Source organism: Dreissena polymorpha, chromosome 7 (genome assembly GCF_020536995.1).
Source record: "Dreissena polymorpha isolate Duluth1 chromosome 7, UMN_Dpol_1.0, whole genome shotgun sequence".
NCBI classification, from domain to species: Eukaryota; Metazoa; Mollusca; class Bivalvia; order Myida; family Dreissenidae; genus Dreissena; species Dreissena polymorpha.
The window spans coordinates 77698113-77720977 of NC_068361.1; the positions used below are offsets into that span (position 1 = coordinate 77698113).

General features: G+C 36.0%; 1 protein-coding gene across 3 annotated transcripts in view; it reads left to right on the plus strand.

Moving 5' to 3' along the window:
• The window catches only part of LOC127837934 (E3 ubiquitin-protein ligase SMURF2-like), a 71503-nt gene that overhangs the window by 41936 nt on the left and 6702 nt on the right, over positions 1 to 22865 (plus strand). Inside the window, exons 1-11 of one of the 3 annotated variants that reach the window (XM_052365393.1) lie at positions 972 to 1277; positions 6182 to 6265; positions 9761 to 10107; positions 13385 to 13469; positions 13755 to 13925; positions 14720 to 14873; positions 16548 to 16651; positions 18597 to 18711; positions 20257 to 20435; positions 21512 to 21649; positions 22101 to 22221. In XM_052365393.1, the coding sequence (XP_052221353.1) occupies positions 1234 to 1277; positions 6182 to 6265; positions 9761 to 10107; positions 13385 to 13469; positions 13755 to 13925; positions 14720 to 14873; positions 16548 to 16651; positions 18597 to 18711; positions 20257 to 20435; positions 21512 to 21649; positions 22101 to 22221 (1542 nt within the window). In that variant the 5' untranslated portion in view covers positions 972 to 1233. Of the gene's footprint in view, positions 1 to 971; positions 1278 to 6181; positions 6266 to 9760; positions 10108 to 13384; positions 13470 to 13754; positions 13926 to 14719; positions 14874 to 16547; positions 16652 to 18596; positions 18712 to 20256; positions 20436 to 21511; positions 21650 to 22100; positions 22222 to 22865 lie in introns of those variants that run through there. The other 2 variants (XM_052365391.1, XM_052365392.1) reach the window with 2 other exon arrangements.

The following is a 22865-nucleotide window of genomic DNA, read 5'->3' on the forward strand; positions in this document are numbered from 1 at the left end:
GAATTTCTTCAACAAATGTTGAATACACACACTTGTTTTGGTGTAGTCCTGCTGACAAACTGAACATTGAATACTTGCCAGTGTTCATTTTTTTTTTTTTATTTTTTTTTTGTCCAATTATGATGACAAGATTATGGTTTATATTAAAGGTAAAATGTAGCAAACAAGGTGAATATTGAGCTATGCAACATCAAGTTTACTTTTAGAACTGTAATCAGGAGACACTGTGTCTGTCCTGTGTTGGCAAATAGTTCATATAATAACACTGCAACATGTAATATACATAGGTGCAGGCATTCAGGGGGTTTTCTGCCTATTTTGGGAAAAGGAGTCTGACCAAATTTAGAATTTTTTATCAACAAAATTGACCATTTGGGAATTTTTGCTTCGATGAAACAGCTCATTTGGGAAAAAATTGTGAATTTATCATGCTTAAATAATTCAGTGGTTTAACAAATAAATTTGATTTTATTTGTTATTTTGTCTTCTTTATATAAACAGATGCAATATTGGGCATGTTCAACGTTTATTCAAGTACTGCAGTTTTGTTTTTAAGTTACAGTTACACTCTGAGATAAGAACTTAACAGTCAAAACCTTATAGCAGATATTTTTGACCAAAACAAACACTGATTAGTCACACAAGTTATAAGACACTTCATTATTTAAAAAAAAAAATTTTTTTTATTTTTTTTTTTTGGAAATTGGGATTTTTTTTTTATAATTCCGGTTTGGGATCGGGTCCGTTTGCTTTGGGAGTGCTTCTGTTTACAGTAGGCGCAGACAGTGCTGAAAAACCCCTGGCATTGTTTCTCATGATATGAAGTTCTGTATGTGCGATGTTAACTTAAAAACATTAAACATTTCACCTGTTAGTCCCCCTTTTCAAATTAGACATTCAATAACATGATAAGAATCTGAAGATGTTCACTTACACTACACTGTAACTCCAATATAGTGCGGTCTGTTATAACGCTGTGTCCAATATAACGTGGGGGGTGCTTGGATCCCGATTTTTCTCCAACCTTCCATTTCTGATTCAATCCATGTTATGCAACTTCATGTTTATTCAGATAATACAAAGAAGGCGGCGATCACAGCTTGATCGCTTTATCTGTCCGTTTAACTGATTTTAATGGATTAGAGGTTAAACGACACTTGGCAGCTAATTGGTGTTAATCTGTTGTGTAATGTCAATAAAGGTGTGAAAAACTCGCGAGTCAGTGTTTATGACATGTTTTCCCAATCAAAGCGGTTCGGTGCGCTCATTTCAATAAGGTAAGTGCAAGTGGAATAATTATCAAATTAAAGTTAATCAAAACAATTACCTGTTTATGTTTTGTATTTATCGTGTATTGTATTTCATTGTATAAACTATGGCTGTGTAAGTGTTTTATCGTTTATTATATGCTATACATGCTTGATAAATGAAAAGATCTAAATAGTGTATGTTTAATGTTTCAGTATGTATACGAAAAATAAATTAAATAATCCTGATGATTTATTTACATTCTATCGCAGTGTAATTGTTAACAGAGATTCTCTTTAATTTTTGCCTGTTATCAGAAAGTCCACAGGAAGCACTTTTTTATGTCCCCCACTATAGTAGTGGGGGACATATTGTTTTTGACCTGTCTGTCTGTTGGTCTGTTGGTCCGTTGGTCTGTTGGTCTGTTTGCGCCAACTTTAACATTTTGCAATAACTTTTGCTATATTGAAGATAGCAACTTCATATTTGGCATGCATATGTATCTCATGAAGCTGCACATTTTGAGTGGTGAAAGGTCAAGGTCATCCTTCAGGGTCAGAGGTCAAATATATGTGGCCGAAATCGCTCATTTTATGAATACTTTTGCAATATTGAAGATAGCAACTTGATATTTGGCATGCATGTGTATCTCATGGAGCTGCACATTTTGAGTGGTGAAAGGTCAAGGTCCAGGTCATCCTTCAAGGTCAGAGGTCAAATATATGTGGCCCAAATCGCTTATTTTATAAATACTTTTGCAATATTGAAGAAAGCAACTTGATATTTGGCATGCATGTGCATCTCATGGAGCTGCACATTTTGAGTGGTGAAAGGTCAAGGTCATCCTTCACAAGGTCAAGGTCATCCTTCAAGGTCAAACATCATATAGGGGGACATTGTGTTTCACAAACGCATCTTGTTTACATGCTGCGTATGACGCAATAAAACATTTCTTTGTACATGTATCGAATTGCATTTAATCCAAGTTTAAATTCGCTAGTCCAATGAAAGCTGTGTCCCATAATGCACTGTACTATTTTTCTGAAAAAATGGCGTAGGCATTTGGATTTGTTTATGAAATTTGTAAACATATTTCTCGTCATAAATGTTTAGGATTATTTTTTCGTACGTGATGTTGTAATTATATTGGATTATCGGATAAATGTGCACATTAGAAAAGCGGTATTTACTGTATACTGTTATCGTTCGATTCGGTTTATATGCATGTATTTGTGGATGACAACACAGCATGGCAATACACAGGACCTATATTATGGGCTATACTATACCTGTTTTTATAGCCCCCGTAAATAAATAAGCTCAAAACTTATAACACTGTCCGTTTATAACGCTGTTGCGTGGCTTGGACCCCATCATCCGCGTTATATTGGAGTTACAGTGTATTTAAATCTGACCTTAAGACTTGCAGGCATAGTTCCTTATCATATAAAGTGCATTTTCATCATCCTGCATTCACAATTATAGAAATTATCCCCCCCTTTTTCAACTTAATTGCTAAAATTCTAATTGCCTATTAAATAATGTTGTGGTTGACCCTCAAGCTTGAAGATGTTGATGGATTATGTTTTTCATAACTGTGTATCAAAGTCTGTTCATTTAAATTAGTTATGTAAATTTTGAGGATATGTTTAGTGAAGTAACTTTTTTTATCATAAATTGTTTATGCAAATGTTCGCTGTTAAAGAATATGAATATTTCGATGAACCATCAATAAGGCTAGTATTCCATCTCTCCGCATCCGTATCTGCATCTGTATCCGCAAAATCATAATGCAGAGGCTATATTCCATTTATCCGCATATGTCGAACATATCTTACTTTTTGGGGGAAAAAATATATGGATAAAACTGAAAATTATAATTGAGATTATTATGAAGGACAAGCGTGAATTTAAGTAGAAAATATGGTACAAATCATCATTCTGCCTGTAAAAGAATACAAATGGTAAATACCTGAAACATCTTCATCTAGTGCCTTGGCTATGCTTTTCCATACATTTGAAGTGAAATCAGAGTCCCAATATGCAGAACTGCATTGGTTGTATAATTCTGGGTAATTTTCCACGAATTCGATTAGTTTTTCAGTTGATTTTTGAGATGACAGCTTCCCTCATTGTGCTAAATGCCGTCCGTATCTTGTCCGCATCCGCATTAGAATGCTCACTTGAGCGTTCTTTTGCGGACGCCTATTGCGCGTGCAGATATGCGGATGCGGATGAATGGAATAAGCGCAGTGCATTTCAACTGGTTATATTTTTTTTTGGATGTGTGGATGCGGATACAGACAGATGGAATAGTAGCCTAAGTCTCATAACTGCAAGCTCCTCAATCTGATATGTTTTTAAACATGGTTAGGTGGGTCTCTTTGAAGTGTTCAAAAAACATGTCCATGTAGCTAAAACTGGCCATGTCCCAGCGGTATAGGTACACTACAATGATTGCTTATATATATATATATATATATAAGTATAAAATACATCATTCTATGTATGAGCACGGATGATCGAGTGGTCTAAGCATTTTACTTCAGGGGTCAGTTGTTTGAGCCCAGTTTAGGGTCACTTTTTATGCCCTCCTTCGAAGAAGAGGGGATATATTCTTTTGCTCATGTCGGTCCACCAGATGGTTTCCGGATGATAACTCAAGAACGCTTAAAGGATCATGAAACTTCATAGGTACATTGATCATGACTCGCAGATGACCCCTATTGATTTTGAGGTCACTAGGTCAAAGGTCAAGGTCACGGTGACCTGAAATAGTAAAATGGTTTCCGGATGATAACTCAAGAACGCTTATGCCTAGGATCATGAAACTTCATAGGTACATTGATCATGACTCGCAGATGACCCCTATAGATTTTCAGGTCACTTGGTCAAAGGTCAAGGTCACGGTGACCCGAAATAGTAAAATGGTTTCCGGATGATAACTAAAGAACGCTTATGCCTAGGATCATGAAACTTCGTAGATACATTGATCACGACTCCCAGATGACCCCTATTGATTTTCAGGTCACTAGGTCAAAGGTCAAGGTCATGGTGACCCGAAATATAAAATGGTTTCTGGATGATAACTCAAGAATGATCATTGATCATTGCTCATGACTCGCAGATGACCCCTAATGATTTTCAGTTCACTAGGTCAAAGGTCACAGTGACTCAACTTAGAAAAATGGTTTCTGGATGATAACTCAAGAACGCTAATTCCTAGGATCATGAAACTTCATAGGTACATTGATCATGACTCGCAGATGACCCCTATTAACTTTCAGGTCATTAGGTCAAATGTCAAGGTCACAGTGACTTGACACAGTAAAATGGTTTCTGGATGATAACACAAGAAAGCTTACGCCTAGGATCATGAAACTTCATAGGTACATTGATCATGATTCACAGATGACCCCTATTGATTTTCAGGTCACTAGGTCAAAGGTTAAGGTCACAGTGCCAGGGGGGGCATGCATGTTTGACAAACAGCCCTTGTTTCTTTCTTTAATTATGCCCCCCTTCGAAGAAGAGGGGGTATATTGCTTTGCTCATGTCGGTCGGTCTGTCGGTCCGTCCACCAGGTGGTTGTCAGACGATAACTCAAGAACGCTTGGGCTTAGGATCATGAAACTTCATAGATACATCGATCATGACTCGCAGATGACCCCTATTGATTTTGAGGTCACTAGGTCAAAGGTCAAGGTCACGGTGACCAGAAATAGTAAAATGGTTTTTGAATGATAACTCAAGAACGCATACGCCTAGGATCATGAAACTTCATGGGTAGATTGATCATGACTTGCAGATGACCCCTATTGATTTTGAGGTCACTAGGTCAAAGGTCAAGGTCAAGGTGACCCGAAATAGTAAAATGGTTTCCGGATGATAACTCAAGAACGCATTCGCCTAGGATCATGAAACTTCATGGGTACATTGATCATGACTCGCAGATGACCCCTATTGATTTGAGGTCACTAGGTCAAAGGTCAAGGTCACGGTGACCCGAAATAGTAAAATGGTTTTTGGATGATAACTCAAGAACGCATACGCCTAGGATCATGAAACTTCATAGGTAGATTGATCATGACTTGCAGATGACCCCTATTGATTTTGAGGTCACAAGGTCAAAGGTCAAGGTCACGGTGACCCGAAATAGTAAAATGATTTTCGGATGATAACTCAAGAACGCTTTTTCCTAGGATCATGACACTTCATAGGTACATTGATCGTGACCCGCAGATGACCCCTATTGATTTTCAGGTCACTAGGTCAAAGGTCAAGGTCACAGTGACAAAAATCTTATTTACACAATGGCTGCCACTACAACGGACAGACCATATGGGGGGCATGCATGTTTTACAAACAGCCCTTGTTTTATTCTAGTTTTTTACTTGAGCTTTTTAGATCCAACATTGAGATTTATCAATATAAAGCATATAATGACAAACTTCAATATTTTGCAATATCTGTGAAAAGGTCCTTTTAAAATACTTATTTTTAACGTATTGATAAACTGACTGAATTATTGCTGGTAGTGTTTGTTCAAATACAGAACACCACATCAGAATTCTGTAGCTCCTTGTGTGAAAACCGTTTCATATTGAATGGCTGGAAATACAACAGACTTGAGTGCTGTCATTAATGTGCACATCATAATGGCATAATGGCAGCATTTTCTATATAGTGTACTTGTCAGGTTCTTTTTTATCATCAGAAGGTATATTTATAATTAAATGGAATCTTAATTTGAACACCTCAGTCATGTAATATTCCATACATATCAATAACAAAAAGTATACAGCAGCAAACTGGTATGATAAAGGAATGGTTCAGCATACATTCAGAAAAGCAACAATTAAATTAGAAATAAGCCACTTTCGCTGAGAAGTGATTTGTCTGCAAGTGTCATCGCATTGGCATTGTGTTGCAGGTGGGAGGAGCGTAGAACTGCCAGTGGGCGTGTCCATTATGTCAATCATATCACTCGCACCACACAATGGGAACCCCCCACCAGGTCGGTATGAGATCACTGACAGATAATCTCACACTATCCTCTACTTCCACATCATGTTAATAAACAAAAGACTTATTATTACAACACCCCCCCCCCCCAAAAAAAAAAAAAAATTGTTGTTTTTTTTTGTTTTTTTTACATATGATTATTCATTAATCTCTTATTACATTGTAATTACTTTAATCCTCATTGTAGACATTATATTTGAATGGTTTAATAATAATGGGAATAATACAATTATTTTAAACATATAAATTAACATGCAATAGGAAGCATTCCAGAAACACCCGCGCGCTCGTACGTGCCCTTTTCACAAAATACTGCGCGTCGAAAGTGCCCTTTTGACAAAATACTGCGCGTCGAAAGTGCCCTTTTGACAAAAAAGCCCCCCTGCCCTTTTCAAATCCTAGCTGGAGCACTGATTAGAGCAATGGAAATAAATCATTTCATGACAAGAAAAGAATGTATTTTTTAACTTATGCTAACAAAACATTATGCTCAAAGAAATTCACAAATTATATTTACATTTATGCGTGAGATCTTAATTGGGGGCTAATAGATGTTAGTTTTTACGCTACTGACGGAAAAAAATACAGCATGCGTGGGTTACATTGTCTCATCTGTCACCAAAATGGCCTTTTAATTAATTACACTAACATACACATCTGAAGGTAGCAATCCCCCTGTCTCTGTGACACCATATTTGTCACCACAGTGATGTGTGGTTGTGGCATACCTCCAAATGACCAGCTCTCATGTGATATCACCTTGGGCAGTGTCTTTTCTACAGAGTACATTACTCTTGTCATAAGTGGGTTTTGATAATGTGCTTTGTTCACATTTCCCTGCTTTCAACTTTTTGTCATGTTGGTGTTTTTTTTATGTCCCCCACCACTATAGTTGTGGACATATTGTTTTTGCCCTGTCTGTGGGTTTGCTTGTGTGTTTGTTTTGTTTGTTTTTTGCCAACTTTAACATTTGCAATAACTTTTGCAATATTGAAGATAGCAACTTGATATTTGGTATCTCATGGAGCAGCACATTTTGGGTGGTGAAAGGTCAAGGTCATCCTTCAAGGTCAAAGGTCAAAAATATAGCTTCATAGCGGCGCAAAAGGGGACATAGTGTTTCTGACAAACACATATCTTGTTTTTTTATGATCATGATTTTTTCACATTTTTTGATGTGTAAGTGTTACTTATGCCTTAGCTTTTGTTTGTTTTGTTTTCCAGGAAATGTAATTTCCTTTGATGCTTTTGAAGGATGAACAGAAAAATTTCTTTATCATGCTGTTATATCCAGTACATATCAATATTTCACTTCCTCAAGATGTTCTGTTTGAAAATGAAATACGTTCACAGAACAGTTGTCCCATCTTTCTTTAAGCTAATTTAAATTATGAATTACAATAGCATAAAATTATAATTTTTACTTGTTTGACGTAGTAATATGTCAATGCGACAGTGCAAAGTGTCATTATGATTGACTGATCACTTTTGTTAAAAAGGAAAATCTTACAAAAATTAAGATGTGACTGCAGTAAATACTGTTAAATGATACGCCTGTTGTCAGCTCTATTGCCTGGTATCATAAACAACCTCTGGTACTTAACCCTTTCAGCGCTGGAACCAACTTTAAAGGCATTTGCAAACAGTTTGGATCCAGATGAGACGCCACAGAATGTGGCGTCTCATCAGGATCCAAACTGTTTGCTATTTTGATAGTATTCTTTGAAAAAAATCAAAGAAAATGCTAATTTTATAAATTCAGCAGACGACATTTTAGCAGATGACAAATTTCCCAGCATGCAAAGGGTTAAGAAGTATTCAAAACCTCACATAACAAAAAAACATCTTTAAATGACTGATATATAAATCCTTGTTGACATTTGATCAAAATTTCAAATAAATAAAAGTCATTTGAAGTGTCCATTGAAGCACATAGCCTGGTAGGTACACAGTAGTGCATTGTTGTCACTGATACCAGATCCAGGGTCATGTAACAGCATCTCTTACTGAGTCCACTGTTTAACATGAAAGCAACCTGATGATTAAATTAGCTGCTAAGTGTTTCTTTGTTAAGAGAAGAACATATTGGATCACATGCTTATCAAGTAACTGTTTTGGCAAAGTCACTTTTTTAGTTTGGTAATTTAGTTTCAACAAAATATTGTTAGATAAAGAGAATAGCGTACTTTTTCAGAGCATTTTAGAAGTTATAATAACATCATAAATTATATTATCAAACACTTTAAATCTAATATATAGTAATTTGATAAATTAACATAAGCAATTTATGGTTGTTTTTTGGAATAATGTTTAACAGTTAAATCAGAAACTGAAAAGTCATAATGATGTTAACACCCCCTATGGTGTAATAGCAGGGATGATGTTATGTATGTATGCATGCACAAATAATGGACATGTTGTATTGCTGTTTGCTGTCCCTGATTGTCACCATCTGATCTTCAAGATTGTTTGAGTCGTGTTCTGAGAAAACTGGGCATAAAGCATGTGCGTAAAGTGTCGTCCCAGATTAGCCTGTGCAGTCTGCACAGGCTAATCAGGGACGACACTTTCCGCCTAAATTGGATATTTGCTAAGAAGAGACTTCATTTAAACGAAACATGGCATAGAAGCTGAAAGTGGCGTCCCTGATTAGCTTGTGCCAACTGCACAGGCTAATCTGGGACAACACTTTACGCACATGCATTATGCCCACTTTTCTCAAAACACGACTCTGATCTTCAAGATTGTTTGTTTTCAGGTGTCTCATTGTAACTTATTACGTATACAAAGTTTCTTATATGTGTTTTGCTCCTTGACAGATTTAACTTTTCCTCTAGTTTACGTTTGGTTATTCAGAAAATGTAATGGAAATTGAAACTTTAAAAACAATACAAAAATTGGGTACAAACCAGACAGGTTTAAACTATTTCAGGGCTCATTAATTCAATTAAAACCCATTTTACAAACATTTAATTTTATTTTGTAGACTGTTCAATGATTATGGGGCATTGTATCAACTGGTTATAATAAATGTGTCTGGGATTAAGGAAGTTCATTGTATATAGGTTAAAAGCATTGGTTGTGTTGTGAAACAATTAGTAGTCTACAAATACACATAGCAACATAGAGGAATCTCATAGCAAGACAAAATGATCTAGATTCATCTATACTTCCATGACTGTTCTGTTCATGATATTGACATGAGTTACTTGTATGTCTTGTAATACTGTAAGCTGCATGACCAGGCCTCAATAGAATTTACTTTATTGAAATATTTCCCACAAATTAATACATCAATAATAATCAGTCATCATTACGTTGTGCAGTAATATCAACATTATAGCAGTGTCTTAATTTTGATGAAACTCAGCGTCATCATTGGCAATAACTGGGTAAGAAATAGCCAATACCACAGAGAGTAAACTGTTTGTATGTTTGCCGTGGTTACGACAGATCTGTTGCCTGACAGCTATGTTGTGTGTTGCAGGCCCACTGACATGTCGGTGCACATCTCCACAGTGCAGACCACCCCCACCCACAGCTCTGCTGGCAGTGAGCGTCGGTCGGCATCGGCAACACGCCAGTCCGGTGGCAGCGTCGCCCAAAGACACCGGGACCGTGCAAACTCTAGTAACCATAGACACAGCACATCCTCGTTAAATCCTCCACGAATGCAAAGTGCGCGATCTAGCAATGTGACTAGCAATAATAATAGCAATAGTGAGGATAATAGTCAGTCTGAGGGAGAGTTTCCGAGGAGACGGTCTACTCGAAGACGCAATTATCTTAACAGAAATCAGTTGCATAATGCTGTGGATTTACCACAAGGTTATGGTTAGTATCTTAGTATTTGGATTACAAAGACAATATTTTGTGTTTGTGTTCATGCAAGTTGGTATACTTCTCAGTTATAAGGTTTAGGTATGTATAACATTGGAATCTTGCTTGTCTATTCATTCAGGCCTGGCACAATGATATGTCTATATATATATCACAGGTTGTCCAATAGCAATCGGCACAAATGAAATTTTGTCATATAATTTCTTATTGTGACTTTACGGACAAGTAGCTAACAGCTTTTTGGAAAACATACTGTAAATTCTCGAATGGAAGATGCCACAATGTATAAGATGCACTTAAAACAAATAAATGAAAAATCTAAACAAGTTTTATATTGAAATACATTTGTGGGGTTTAAGAAGGGCTGAAAAAAAATCAAATTGTTTGTTTGCTGACACCAAAGTATCTAAGTTGTGAAAACAGAGTTATGAGGCAAGGTAACATGGAAGCCACTAGCATTTAAGCGTTGTTGATGGTGAATAATACTGTTAACAAAAATTGATTACATTTTTTCTGAAAATATTAGATTGGTTGACACTTTTATGGTCAACTCTTTATGCCAAAATTTTTCGCTTAAGTAACAAGATCTTAACAAGTTTATTCAATAAAGTCAAGTGTTATTTGCATAGGATGTGACATCTTGTTGTTTGCTCTCCCTTTGATGTCACAAGATGAACAGTGAGTGATGTTACATGGTGTTGCTCTCTCTTTGATACCACTTTATGAAGAGGGATATTATATATTTTTGTCCTTGTCTCTTAGATTCCACTAGATGAACAGGGATGTTATTTCGTGTTGCCCCTCTCTTTGATACCACAAGATGAACTGGCCTGTTACATCTTTAAAACCACTAGATGAACTGGCCTGTTACATCATGTTTCTCCTCACTAGTTTCTCCTCTCGCTTAGATACCACTAGATGAACTAGACTGTTACATCTAGTTTCCCCTCTCTAAGAACCACTAGATGAACTGGCCTGTTACATCATGTTTCTCCTCACTAGTTTCCCCTCTCTCTTAGATACCACTAGATGAACTAGACTGTTACATCTAGTTTCCCCTCTCTTAGATACCACTAGATGAACTAGACTGTTACATCTAGTTTCCCCTCTTAGATACCACTAGATGAACTGGCCTGTTACATCTTGTTTCCCCTCTCTCTTAGAATCACTAGATGAACTGGCCTGTTACATCTTGTTTCCTCTCTTAGAAACCACTAGATAAATAGGGATGTTAAATCTTGCTTGCATGACAAAAAAAGTTGCCAGACTCCAGACTTACTCCACCTGGCAGTGGGGTTATTGACTCACAAGCACCTCTTTTCTTTCAAGCATAGCAACAAAGCATTAACGGCTAAAAATATACAATTATAACACACTAAATCAACATGGGATTAACTCTTTGTCAGAACAATAACATTGTTTACAGAAAAACTGTATGAGTTAATTAACTTAATTTTCTTCTCATTAATTGGTTGCCAGTCATTGTGTTGTCTTAAATGCTGGCATATTCTTAGATATGTTTGCATTTATGATGCAAGCATTTAAATTGGGAAATTGTATTTTTTACCTCTTGAGATAACATTATGTAAAATAATGTGAAAAAATGATCAGAAAAAGGACAAAATTTTTACAGAATTAAGTGGGATGATTCTTATAACTCCCCCTCTATTTCATAGGATTGTTTCAACACCAAAACACTGATCTGCATGGAATTTCAAATATTTTGACAGCAAATGTCATCAAAATGAGCTTATATACCTAGCACTACATACAGTACATGCATTAACATGAATCATCTCAGAGCTTTGTGTATAATTATGAAAAATCAATTATTATTTTGTAAAAATGTGTACTGTACCAGTAGCTGCGTTGCCTTTGGCTACAACATTTCTCATTGTAAATAATATGCATTCTTCAATTATTTCACTATGTCATGCAATATTATTGTTTATATATTAATAAATTGTATTACACAGCCTGTGATATTTTAAGAGCTTGATCACAATAAATGTCAAGTAGTTTGTACCAATAACCCTTTCAGTGCGGGAACCGAATTTTAAAGGCCTTTGCAAACAGTTTGGATCCAGATGAGACGCCACAGAATGTGGCGTCTCATCAGGATCCAAACTGTTTGCTATTCTGATAGTATTCTTTGAAAAAATCGAAGAAAATGCTAATTTTAGAAATTCAGCAGACGACATTTTTGCAGACGACAAATTTCCCAGCATGCAAAGGGTTCATTCTTGCAGCATGCTGTGAGTAGTTCAAGTCATACCATATGGGGTGTACTAGCATTGAACTTCAAGTCATACCATATGGGGTGTACTAGCATTGAACTTCCAGTCATACCATATGGGGTGTACTAGCATTGAACTTCCAGCTGCGGTGAATCTTTAGTTCTTGGGTGGTGTATTACCCACCCTGTAAGTGTTATCTTGAAGATTTGAAGATTTAAAGGCATCATGAATCTTGCATATTGGTGATGTCCTGTCAATATTGTAAATAAATAAATGTGTATTCTTGGTTAAATATTTGTTTTAAATACATTTAAACAAACAATTTGACATAGTACATCACTGCTAAGAAGGAACTAAATATCTTTGAAATATTTCTTTATGAAGCATATTATACTTATAAGACATTTAGCATGCAATGTTTTATGAAGTGAAAACATTGTATTAGCACACATATGTAAACGTTTACATTAAGTATCTTCCCAACACATGTTCTTTAAACATGAAAAAGATTAAATGAATTTGTAGAGCTATTAAAACTCCAGAAAGCTTTTAAATTGTGCAACACCTCATGATCCAAGAAACATTTTGCCCTGTTAATGCAGTGTTACCAGATGTAAGCCAGTTACGGGGATGTAGATCATTTCCAGTAGCTCTGCACTTTCAATAATGAGCTGGTCTGGTTTTGTCTCTGGGCAGGTGTATCATAATTATTATAGGATGGTGTTTTTGTTTTGTTAAATTCAATTACTGGAAGCTTGACTTTGTGACCACTCAAATTAAAATTCCAGAGTTTCGCAGCTGATTTAAGATGGATTTTTGTCTGATGTTTATTAGAGAATTTTTTTTTTTTGACAATTAAAACCATTATGTATCACAATGACATAAATATTAATGACCATGAAACATTTTGCAAATGTATCATTTATTGATTAAGAAACAGTGATTGCTATTGAAACTGTAATTAAATATGTTTAAAAAAAATATATGAAGCTGACGTTGCACTATTTTTTAATGTTCCAGTGATATGTTTTCAGAACAGCGAACTACACAGCAGGGTCAGGTGTATTTTCTGCACACCCAGACCGGAGTGTCGACTTGGCACGACCCACGGGTTCCCAGGTAGGGCAACACCTTTTCTGCTGTCCAAAAAGATCCTTTGAAATTAAGGGCTTTACCCTGATTAGTGAATTCTGTTTGTATTCAGTTTAGTTAAAACTTTAATTTAAATTGAAGATCGAACTGAAACTGTTTAACTAACTTCAAAACAATTTTAATAACTCATTCTACATTTTTATTCGGAGATAATGAAATAAGCCATTTTCTTTGTAAATGAATTTTTTAATTCACTTGTTCTGTTGTTTTCATCTTCCATATGTGTAGTTTTTATCCCCCTGTTCACTTCAGAGACATAAATAATTTAGAGCAGCTAGAGCGAGAGTTAGGTCCTCTGCCGCCTGGCTGGGAGGCCAGACACACGGGCAACGGGCGCGTCTACTTTGTGGATCACAACAACCGTACCACTCAGTTTACCGATCCACGCCTCACTTCCAACATTGAGCTCTTACAGAACAGAATGTAAGCTTGAAGTATACTTTTGTGTTATTACGAAAATATTGTATTAAAATCTAAAGGGGTATCTGTAGATATTTTGAAAAATGCTTCATTATAATCTCGACCAATTATACTGGCATATCCAATAATGACACTGTGTTGTTTCTTCAACACTCTTCTGGCTTGTTAGCTTCTAGAAGTCACATTTTTATGCCGAATTTTCATGAAAAACTCATTGGGGGGTCCTTATATGGCATTAGTGGAACCTTGTTTAAACTTAAGAAGACACATTTATTGTCGAATGTTCATGAATCATTCTCAGAATATTTGTGCTAATGATATCTTGGCTTAAAACATGGCCCACAGGGGTACAGAGACGTTTTTCCTTAAATGGCTGTAGTTACAGGTGAACTTTCAAGTCACATTTAGAGTCCATTTGTCGTGAAATTTTTTTGTTGCTAATCTTTAATGGTTCCTGAAGTAATACAAAATCTTCTCAGATTAGTTTGTTTCTTTTGGGCTGAGGCATGTGATGCAGAGCCTTCGGCCCTCTGTTTATATAAGCCACAGGCATGTGATACAGAGCCTTTGGCCCTCTGTTTATATAAGCCACAGGCATGTGATACAGAGCCTTTGGCCCTCTGTTTATATAAGCCACAGGCATGTGATACAGAGCCTTTGGCCCTCTGTTTATATAAGCCACATTTGAAATAAAGCATAATTGTTGAGCGTATGAAACAAATTGTGCAAACTGTTCAGAATTATTTTTAGTGCTGGAGTTATGCTAAATGAAAGTGTGTGTTGTTTTCAATCTTCAGTAAAAACAGCAGTGATAAAGAGAATGACAATCCAGTGCCAAAGTATAAGCGTGATCTTGTACACAAGATGAAGATCTTGAAGCAGGAATTCACCAGTCTACAACCTCAGGGCGGACACTGTCGGCTAGAAGTGTCCAGAGAAGAAATATTTGAGGTAGGATGACAAATCGGTTGGAGTGGTGAATAGAGTGTCTTTAGGTTACTGCATGAATGTCTTGTCATTTTTAGCTTGGCTGTTTTCAGAGAAAACCCGAGGTATTTCATAGCCAGCTCGTCGTGTCGTGTCCGTCGTCGTCCACGTCGTGCTAAAACCTTAACATTTTGTCAAGGTCTTGAACATTGGCTCGAAAATCAAAGTGCTTCAACCAACAACTTTGAAACTTCATATGTAGCTGCACCTTGATGAGTTCTACATCCCACACCCATTTTTGGGTCACTAGGTCAAAGGTCAAGTTCACTGTGACCTCTTAAAAAAAAAAAATCTGACAAGCTTTCACCTATTCAAAACTGCACCGCAGCCGAGCATGGCACCTGTATGCGGCGCTCTCGTTATTTATTAAAGGCTGTCCCAAAATTTGTTAATGTGATGTATTGGTTCCTGAATAAACAAAATTTGATGCTGGATATAAATTTGTTTTAACTAAGGCAGATTTGTATTTTTATGTAAAAAAACACAAAAATTATTTATTCAAATATAATACATGTTTTTAAAGAGAATTACTCAATAACATTGATGCACTTACTGCTGATGAATTACTTCTTTGAAATGCAACGGGCTTACCTACCAAATACTTTTATGAAGATACATTATCTTTGCATTGGATAAACTGTTGGTTTGGTGTCAATTTTTGTTTAACACCTGGAAATTTCATATATGTTGATTGCTGGCCTGTGTCTGTCAGTGTCTATTTTGAAGGTTACAATAAACACTGATAGCAGTTCACTGAAGTTGTTTAAGTTATATAAATGTACCAAACATGTTTGAGCTATTGTATACACAGTAGTGATTTCAATCAACACAGCCTGGATCATGTTTACAAAATATTTCAAAAGAATTAAGGTCTGTCTTGAGCCTTCTTCAGGACAAAAAGTAGGAAATATTTTTTGTAACATACATGCGACCCTTATGAATAATACGCATTTTATAATAAGATAACTGAGGACATATTTTCACTCCATGTGGAATGTGGCCATAGGTTCTTCCAGAGGGTAATTTTTATGTTGAATACCTAGATAGGGGCAATTCATGAACATTGATAATTTGCTTAAAATGAAAAATATCTACTTGATATCATTATAGAAAATAAACACTGGCAATCCTTTTTAAGAAATAAAAAACTAATTCGAGTTTTCGCCTATTTTTTCGCTTTGATTGTTAGTATAATATTTATGTTCTTGCAGTCATGTCATATTATGACCACAAAGACATAATTATTTGAAGCTGATTAGTTGTAGTAGGAGTAATTTTATATGTAAACTTAAAGCTGAAAAATTATAAATAAAAACAAGAAATGTGACCATGTCAAGAAACTAGATTTTAACCAATTAATAAACTTAGCAAGGTCTACATCTAAGGTACAGGCTTTTATTTGTAGCTTGCCTTTTCAAGGAAAAGTCTGAGTTATACTAATCACCCATATGTGGGCGTCGGTGATGAATAATGATCTGCTAATTGTAAACATTCAACAATTTCAGCCACCAAAATCGGCTAAAAACACCCTGTGTGAGGTTTAATAGCTTTCTTCATTACTTTATCCAGCAAAAACGTATTTTTCTAGAATGTACTAGAAATCAGACACAAGTCTTATTATTTCATTTTGACCTGTAGGACTCTTATCGGCAAGTGATGAAAATGCGAGCCAAAGACTTACGCAAACGTCTCATGGTGAAGTTCAAGGGTGAGGAAGGCCTGGACTATGGTGGAGTGGCCAGGTATGTGCTACTTCATCCTTCTCTCGATAATTTTTTTGCCAAAACCTTCCACTTCAGGCAATAAATCTCAAAAATAGAAGTTTAATGGGTGTGTTTAAAGCCAAATTATTGCTAGCAGCAGGGATATAGTTCTGTTTCAATGCAGATTAAGGCCAGTATGTTAATAGTGTTTGAATTCAAAGTGTTGTTGGTTAATGGGTTCAATATTAAATGTTTTAAATATTTGTGCTTAACTGTTGAAGTTACCGTAAGCAACTCATCTATCCTACAAACATACATGATAAATTAATAAACTGTGCGTTAATACTGTTATTGTTTGAACATAAAAGTAGGGATGGCAACGAATACCGATATTGGTATTCGGATATTCGGTCATCCTTCCGAACGAATATTCGGATATTCGGTCAACATCTGTAAGAAAAAAATCAACTATGTTTACCGTACCATTACTCCATGAATTCTACTTTCGTTTTTACCGGAAGTTCCCCGGAAGTGACTAAATATTGACACAGCATTGCCGTCGCTAATTGTTAAAATTTAAATGACGAAAACTGTTTTTAAACTTTTAATATTGTAAATCAACAATAGAACGAGAAACATAATATTTACATGACGACAAAACAAATACATAACAAAACAGTTAGATCTATAAATAATTTAAGCTGAACTTAAACATAGTATTTACAAAGCGAACACGTGCTTTAATATTGTACATCAACAATAGAACGAGAAACATAATATTTACATGACGACAAAATAATTACATGACAAAACAGTTAGATCTATAAATAATTTGAACTGAACTTAAACGTATTATTTACATAGCGAACACATGCAAACAAAACACCGTTGCCACATTTAAAAGTCACTCGGATCGGCGTCACAGGGCACATGAACATTGTTCTTATTTAAAAACACGATTGCGTCGACCAGATCACTGGCGAGTCTATTTCTTAGTTTATTGATGAGCAATCCAGTGGTTGAGAATATGCGCTCAGATGGCATAGAAGTTGCAGGTACATATAGAACACTCCTAGCAACATACGCGACTTTCGGAAATTCGCTCTCGTGACGTTTCCACCAGTCAAGAGGTTTAGCGTTTGGCTCCATTTTCACAAGCAAATATCTCTGAAGTTCGTCAGAATTCTCTTGCTCGGTTAGAGGTTGAGTAAATTATTTTCTAAAAGCTTTTTTGATTGGACAACGTGATTATAACCATACGATCTGTTTTGTTTTTCACACCAAGTCGGCACTTCCTTTACTTATTTAATCTTTTATCATGTTAAATGTAATTCGAGTTATTAGATCAAGACGGGTCTGTGTTTTAATTGCCATACGGTCTTATTTGTTTTTTTACACCAAGACGGCTTTTCCTTTACTCATTTAATCTTTGATAATTTTAAATGTAATTCGAGTCATTGGATCAAGTGCAGGTCGGTGTTTTGATTGCCGATGCGATTAGAACCTTTCATAATTTTGACACAAAGTGACTATCTTTGTTAGGCAATTAGCGGGATTTATGACCGGTATACTGTCATCACCATAGCGACGAATTATCCGGACTAAACATTATGACACGAGGAACGACTTTTTGTACAATGTTTAAAGCAAATTTCACGAATACAAAGTCTTAGAAATTACTCGATTTTTTTGATTTTTTTCTTCCGAATATTCGATTCGGAAAATAGTATCCGAATATTCGGTCCGGGACCGAATATTCGGATATTCGGATATTCGTTGACATCCCTACATAAAAGCCATAAAAATTATTTCCTTTTGTTGAGTTGTATTTATTGGTTTACATAGGTGATGCACATTAGCACAGGCTGCTTTGAAATTCAGAAAATTGGAGCTCCAAATCTCTTGCTGAATAAAAAAATAATAATTTCTGTACATTAATATAGACTTAAAGTGCTTTACATTACAGATTTTATTTTTATTTCAGAGAATGGTTCTGTCTGTTGTCCCATGAAATGTTAAATCCATACTACGGTCTCTTTCAATATGCCCGGGATGACATCTACACACTTCAAATTAACCCAGACTCTGGAGTCAACCCTGTAAGCATTAAAAAAAACACTATATTTACAATTCCCCATCTCTGATTCTAAGAAGTGGATGTATATTGCTTTGCCCCTAATTGTAAGTTGGATGGTTGGTCAGTCTTTCAATAGACCTTTTTGTTTCGCCAAGTACAAAGAATGCTTTGACCTACATTGATTATACTCCCACAAACAAAGATTAGGGGGGTATATAGGAGTGAGCTTGTCTGTCAGTCGGTCGGTCTGTCGGTTGGTCCGTATTAAGTGTCCGCTCTCTAATTCAAGTAGTTTTCATCGGATCTTCACCAAACTTGGTCAGATGTTGTATCTAGATGATGTCTAGGTCAAGTTCGAATATGGGTCATGCCGGATTAAAAACTAGGTCACGTGGTCACTTAGTGTGTTTTTAACATTGAGCATGGTGTCCGCTCTCTGATTCAAGTAGATTTCATCCGATCTTCACCAAAGTTGGTCAGAATGCTTTGACCTACATTGATTATACTCCCACAAACAAAGTTTAGGGGGGTATATAGGAGTGAGCTTGTCTGTCAGTCGGTCGGTCTGTCGGTTGGTCCGTATTAAGTGTCCGCTCTCTAATTCAAGTAGTTTTCATCGGATCTTCACCAAACTTGGTCAGATGTTGTATCTAGATGATGTGTAGGTCAAGTTCGAACATGGGCCATGCCGGGTTAAAAACTAGGTCACAGGGTCACTTAGTGCATTTAAAAAATTGAGCATGGTGAGCATGGTGACTGCTGTTGTTTTTTTTAAGACAACATGCAAAATATCTGTGTCAATGCGGCATGTGGGGGTATTCGTCACGTCTGTGACAAAGCTCTAGTTTAAGCATAGACGTGGTTTACCCTGGAGAGAAGGGAGAATAGTATCACTTATGAGGTATATATGTCAAGGTCACAAGGGCTTGTAACAGGAAAGATGTTTTCCTTGTAGACTTGTTTGTTTCCAGTGAATTACTAGAGAACACTTTGACCAATTATCATCTTAATTAGTTTGCTGGTTACTCAGCATTTAAGGAAGAAGCCTGTAAATATGCCGTCAACCTGTAAGAGTTTAAGATTAAATCATCATTATTATGCTTTGTTGTCTTAAGCAAATAAGACACAAATCAGTTTTGATTTCAAGATGTCAAGGATTTTTGTGAAAATGAAATGTTTTCCTTAGTAGAGCTTGAATTGTGAATGTGAACATGGGGCAATCTATTCCCTTATGTGTTGAAGAATAATATCAAAAAAATATTTTACCAATTGACAACTTGGCTGCAAGAAGTGGGCACAAGCATGTTTTACTTACATGTCTTGTTTATGACATTACTGTCATGCTGTTGTACAGTTTGTTGAATGCACAATTTGTGTGGACAAAAATTTTTCATGTATATTTGATTGTTTAATGAACCAAATAATTTCTTATTCAACTGTTGTATGTGATAAATTTTAAAAAATCAAATATATATAGAAAAATGCATTTGCCTTGTTTTTTATAACAGATAAAGAGCTTGATTAATTTGTACACTGACCAGTTAGACACATGACCTCCAAATTGCAGGAGCACCTGTCGTACTTCCATTTCGTGGGTCGTATCCTGGGCATGGCGATATTCCATGGCCACTACCTGGACGGAGGGTTCACGATGCCGCTGTACAAGCAGTTGCTAGGGAAACCAGTGATCCTGGAGGACCTGGAGAGTGTCGACCCAGACCTGCACAGGAGCCTCGTGTGGATGCTGTATGTGACAGTAGTTTTAATAAATTTATTTTAGCTTGATTTCATTGAAAGCCTTATACTTATTGAGTCAATCTCCTAGATAAACCAAGTGATAAATAATGGAGATCTTGAGAATGCTCCAAGAGTTGGATGGAAGTGTGATCTCTTAGAATGCTCCTCAAGTTGTATGGAAGTGTGATCTCCTGTTAGAATGCTCCTAAAGTTGTATGGAAGTGTGATCTCCTGTTAGAATGCTCCTAAAGTTAGTTGAGAGTGTGATCTCCTGTTAGAATGTTCCTGAAGTTGGATTGAAGTGTGATCTCCTGTAAGAATGCTCCTTAAGTTGGATGGAAGTGTGATCTCCTGTTAGAATGCTCCTTAAGTTGGATGGAAGTGTGATCTCCTGTTAGAATGCTCCTAAATTGAATGGAAGTGTGATCTCCGGTTTGAATGCTCCTAAAGTTGGATGAAAGTGTGATCTCCTGTTAGAATACTCCTAAAGTTGAATGGAAGTGTGATCTCCGGTTTGAATGCTCCTAAAGTTGGATGGAAGTGTGATCTCCTGTTAGAATGCTCCTAAAGTTGAATGGAAGTGTGATCTCCTGTTAGAATGCTCCTAAAGTTGGATGAAAGTGTGATCTACTGTTAGAATACTCCTAAAGTTGGCTGGAAGTGTGATCTCCTGTTAGAATGCTCCTGTAGTTGGATGAAAGTGTGATCTCCTGTTAGAATGCTTCTAAAGTTGGCTGGAAGTGTGATCTCCTGTTAAAATGCTCCTACAGTTGGATGAAAGTGTGATTTCCTGTTAGAATGCTCCTAAAGTTGGATGGAAGTGTGATCTGAGCACGAGGTGACCAGCATATCTGAGCCATTGTCTGTGGAGTGTGAAAGTATTTATCTAATACTCTTTACCTCTATTAGCATAATATTACAGGCTTGAATGGTTTCTTCTGCTATCTTACGTCATAACAAGAGTTGTCGTATTTTGTTTTTGTTATGTAACATATTAGTATTGTTTTTTAGACTAATGCCATTATCTGTACATCCAGTATGTTGATAGTTACCATACTCAATACTGTACTGAATCGTGTTCTTAGTGAGAACAACATAGAGGGTATACTGGACCACACGTTCTGCGTGGAGAGTCACTCATTCGGCCAGCACCAGGAACATGAGCTGAAACCGGGCGGGCGAGAGGTCAAGGTCACGGAGGACAACAAAAAGGAATACGTCAAGTAGGTGGCAACACTCTAGTATACAAAGAACAGAATTAAACACTAAGTAAACAATTAAGAACCATTTATAAAAGGGAATAATTTGTGTGTCAGATAAAAAAAATTGGAGTTACTAACAATTATTAGTTTGGCTTAAAAAGAGAATTTCCGAAAAATTATAGTGTCTGTAAACTTAGAGTTATTACAGTATATAGTGTAGGAATCAGTTCCTGAGACAAATTTCAAGTTGTTAAAAATGTTACAATAAAATAATGAAAATGTATCTGTAACATGAAAGCATTTTGTGAAATGTTATCATCAATTGTTGTTTGGAAAAATAAATGTATTACATGAAACCTTTTCATAAGAAGGTATTAATGTTCATTTGGGAAGATATTTGTAAAAGTCATACTTATAAAAGTTATATAAGGGTTGCAGCTGTATGTTAATATGGTGTGTGTGTTTGCTTCAGACTGTATGTTCAGTGGGTGTTCATGAGAGGTATAGAGGCACAGTTCTTAGCTCTGCAGAAAGGCTTTCATGAAATCATTCCACAACACTTGCTACGGCCATTTGATGAAAGAGAATTGGAGGTGAGTAATATATCTAAAACCATACAATTTCGATATTGTTTTTATATCACAGTTGTATTTCATTTTATGTACAAATCTGGAAATCAAATACTGATAATAATAGAGCTGAATTGTCAGGAGTAGAAATTCCATTTTCCTGAAATGTATTCTGCGCTAAACTTTATTTCTAATATTCGCCTTGCCCACATGGTAAAACAAATTATCACATGCCAATATCATAATACAGATTATTTTTGTTTGCTTTCGAAATTCTTCCTGTAAAATGTCAAGACTCAATTTAAATTATCATTTTATGGATATGGAGAGGATCGTAAACATGGGATTATTCTTACTTTAAGAACCTCTTTATTTGGTATTAAATTTAAGCTGTGAAATGCATTTGTGTACTTTATTACTTTATTCACTGTTATTTTACTATTAATGTTGATAATCCTGCCTGTAAGGGAACATTCCAGATGTTTTAGTTAATTTCCATAGATTCTTTCTTGTCCTCAATGCCACCGTGACAACGGTGAAGAGTAAAGAATGTATAATCCATGATTTAATGAGCATTATTTGAATATTTGTTATGCTGTTTAAAACTATCGTAAACACTGAAGTGATTTTTCTGAAAATAAAACATTATGGTTATAAAACTTTGAAGC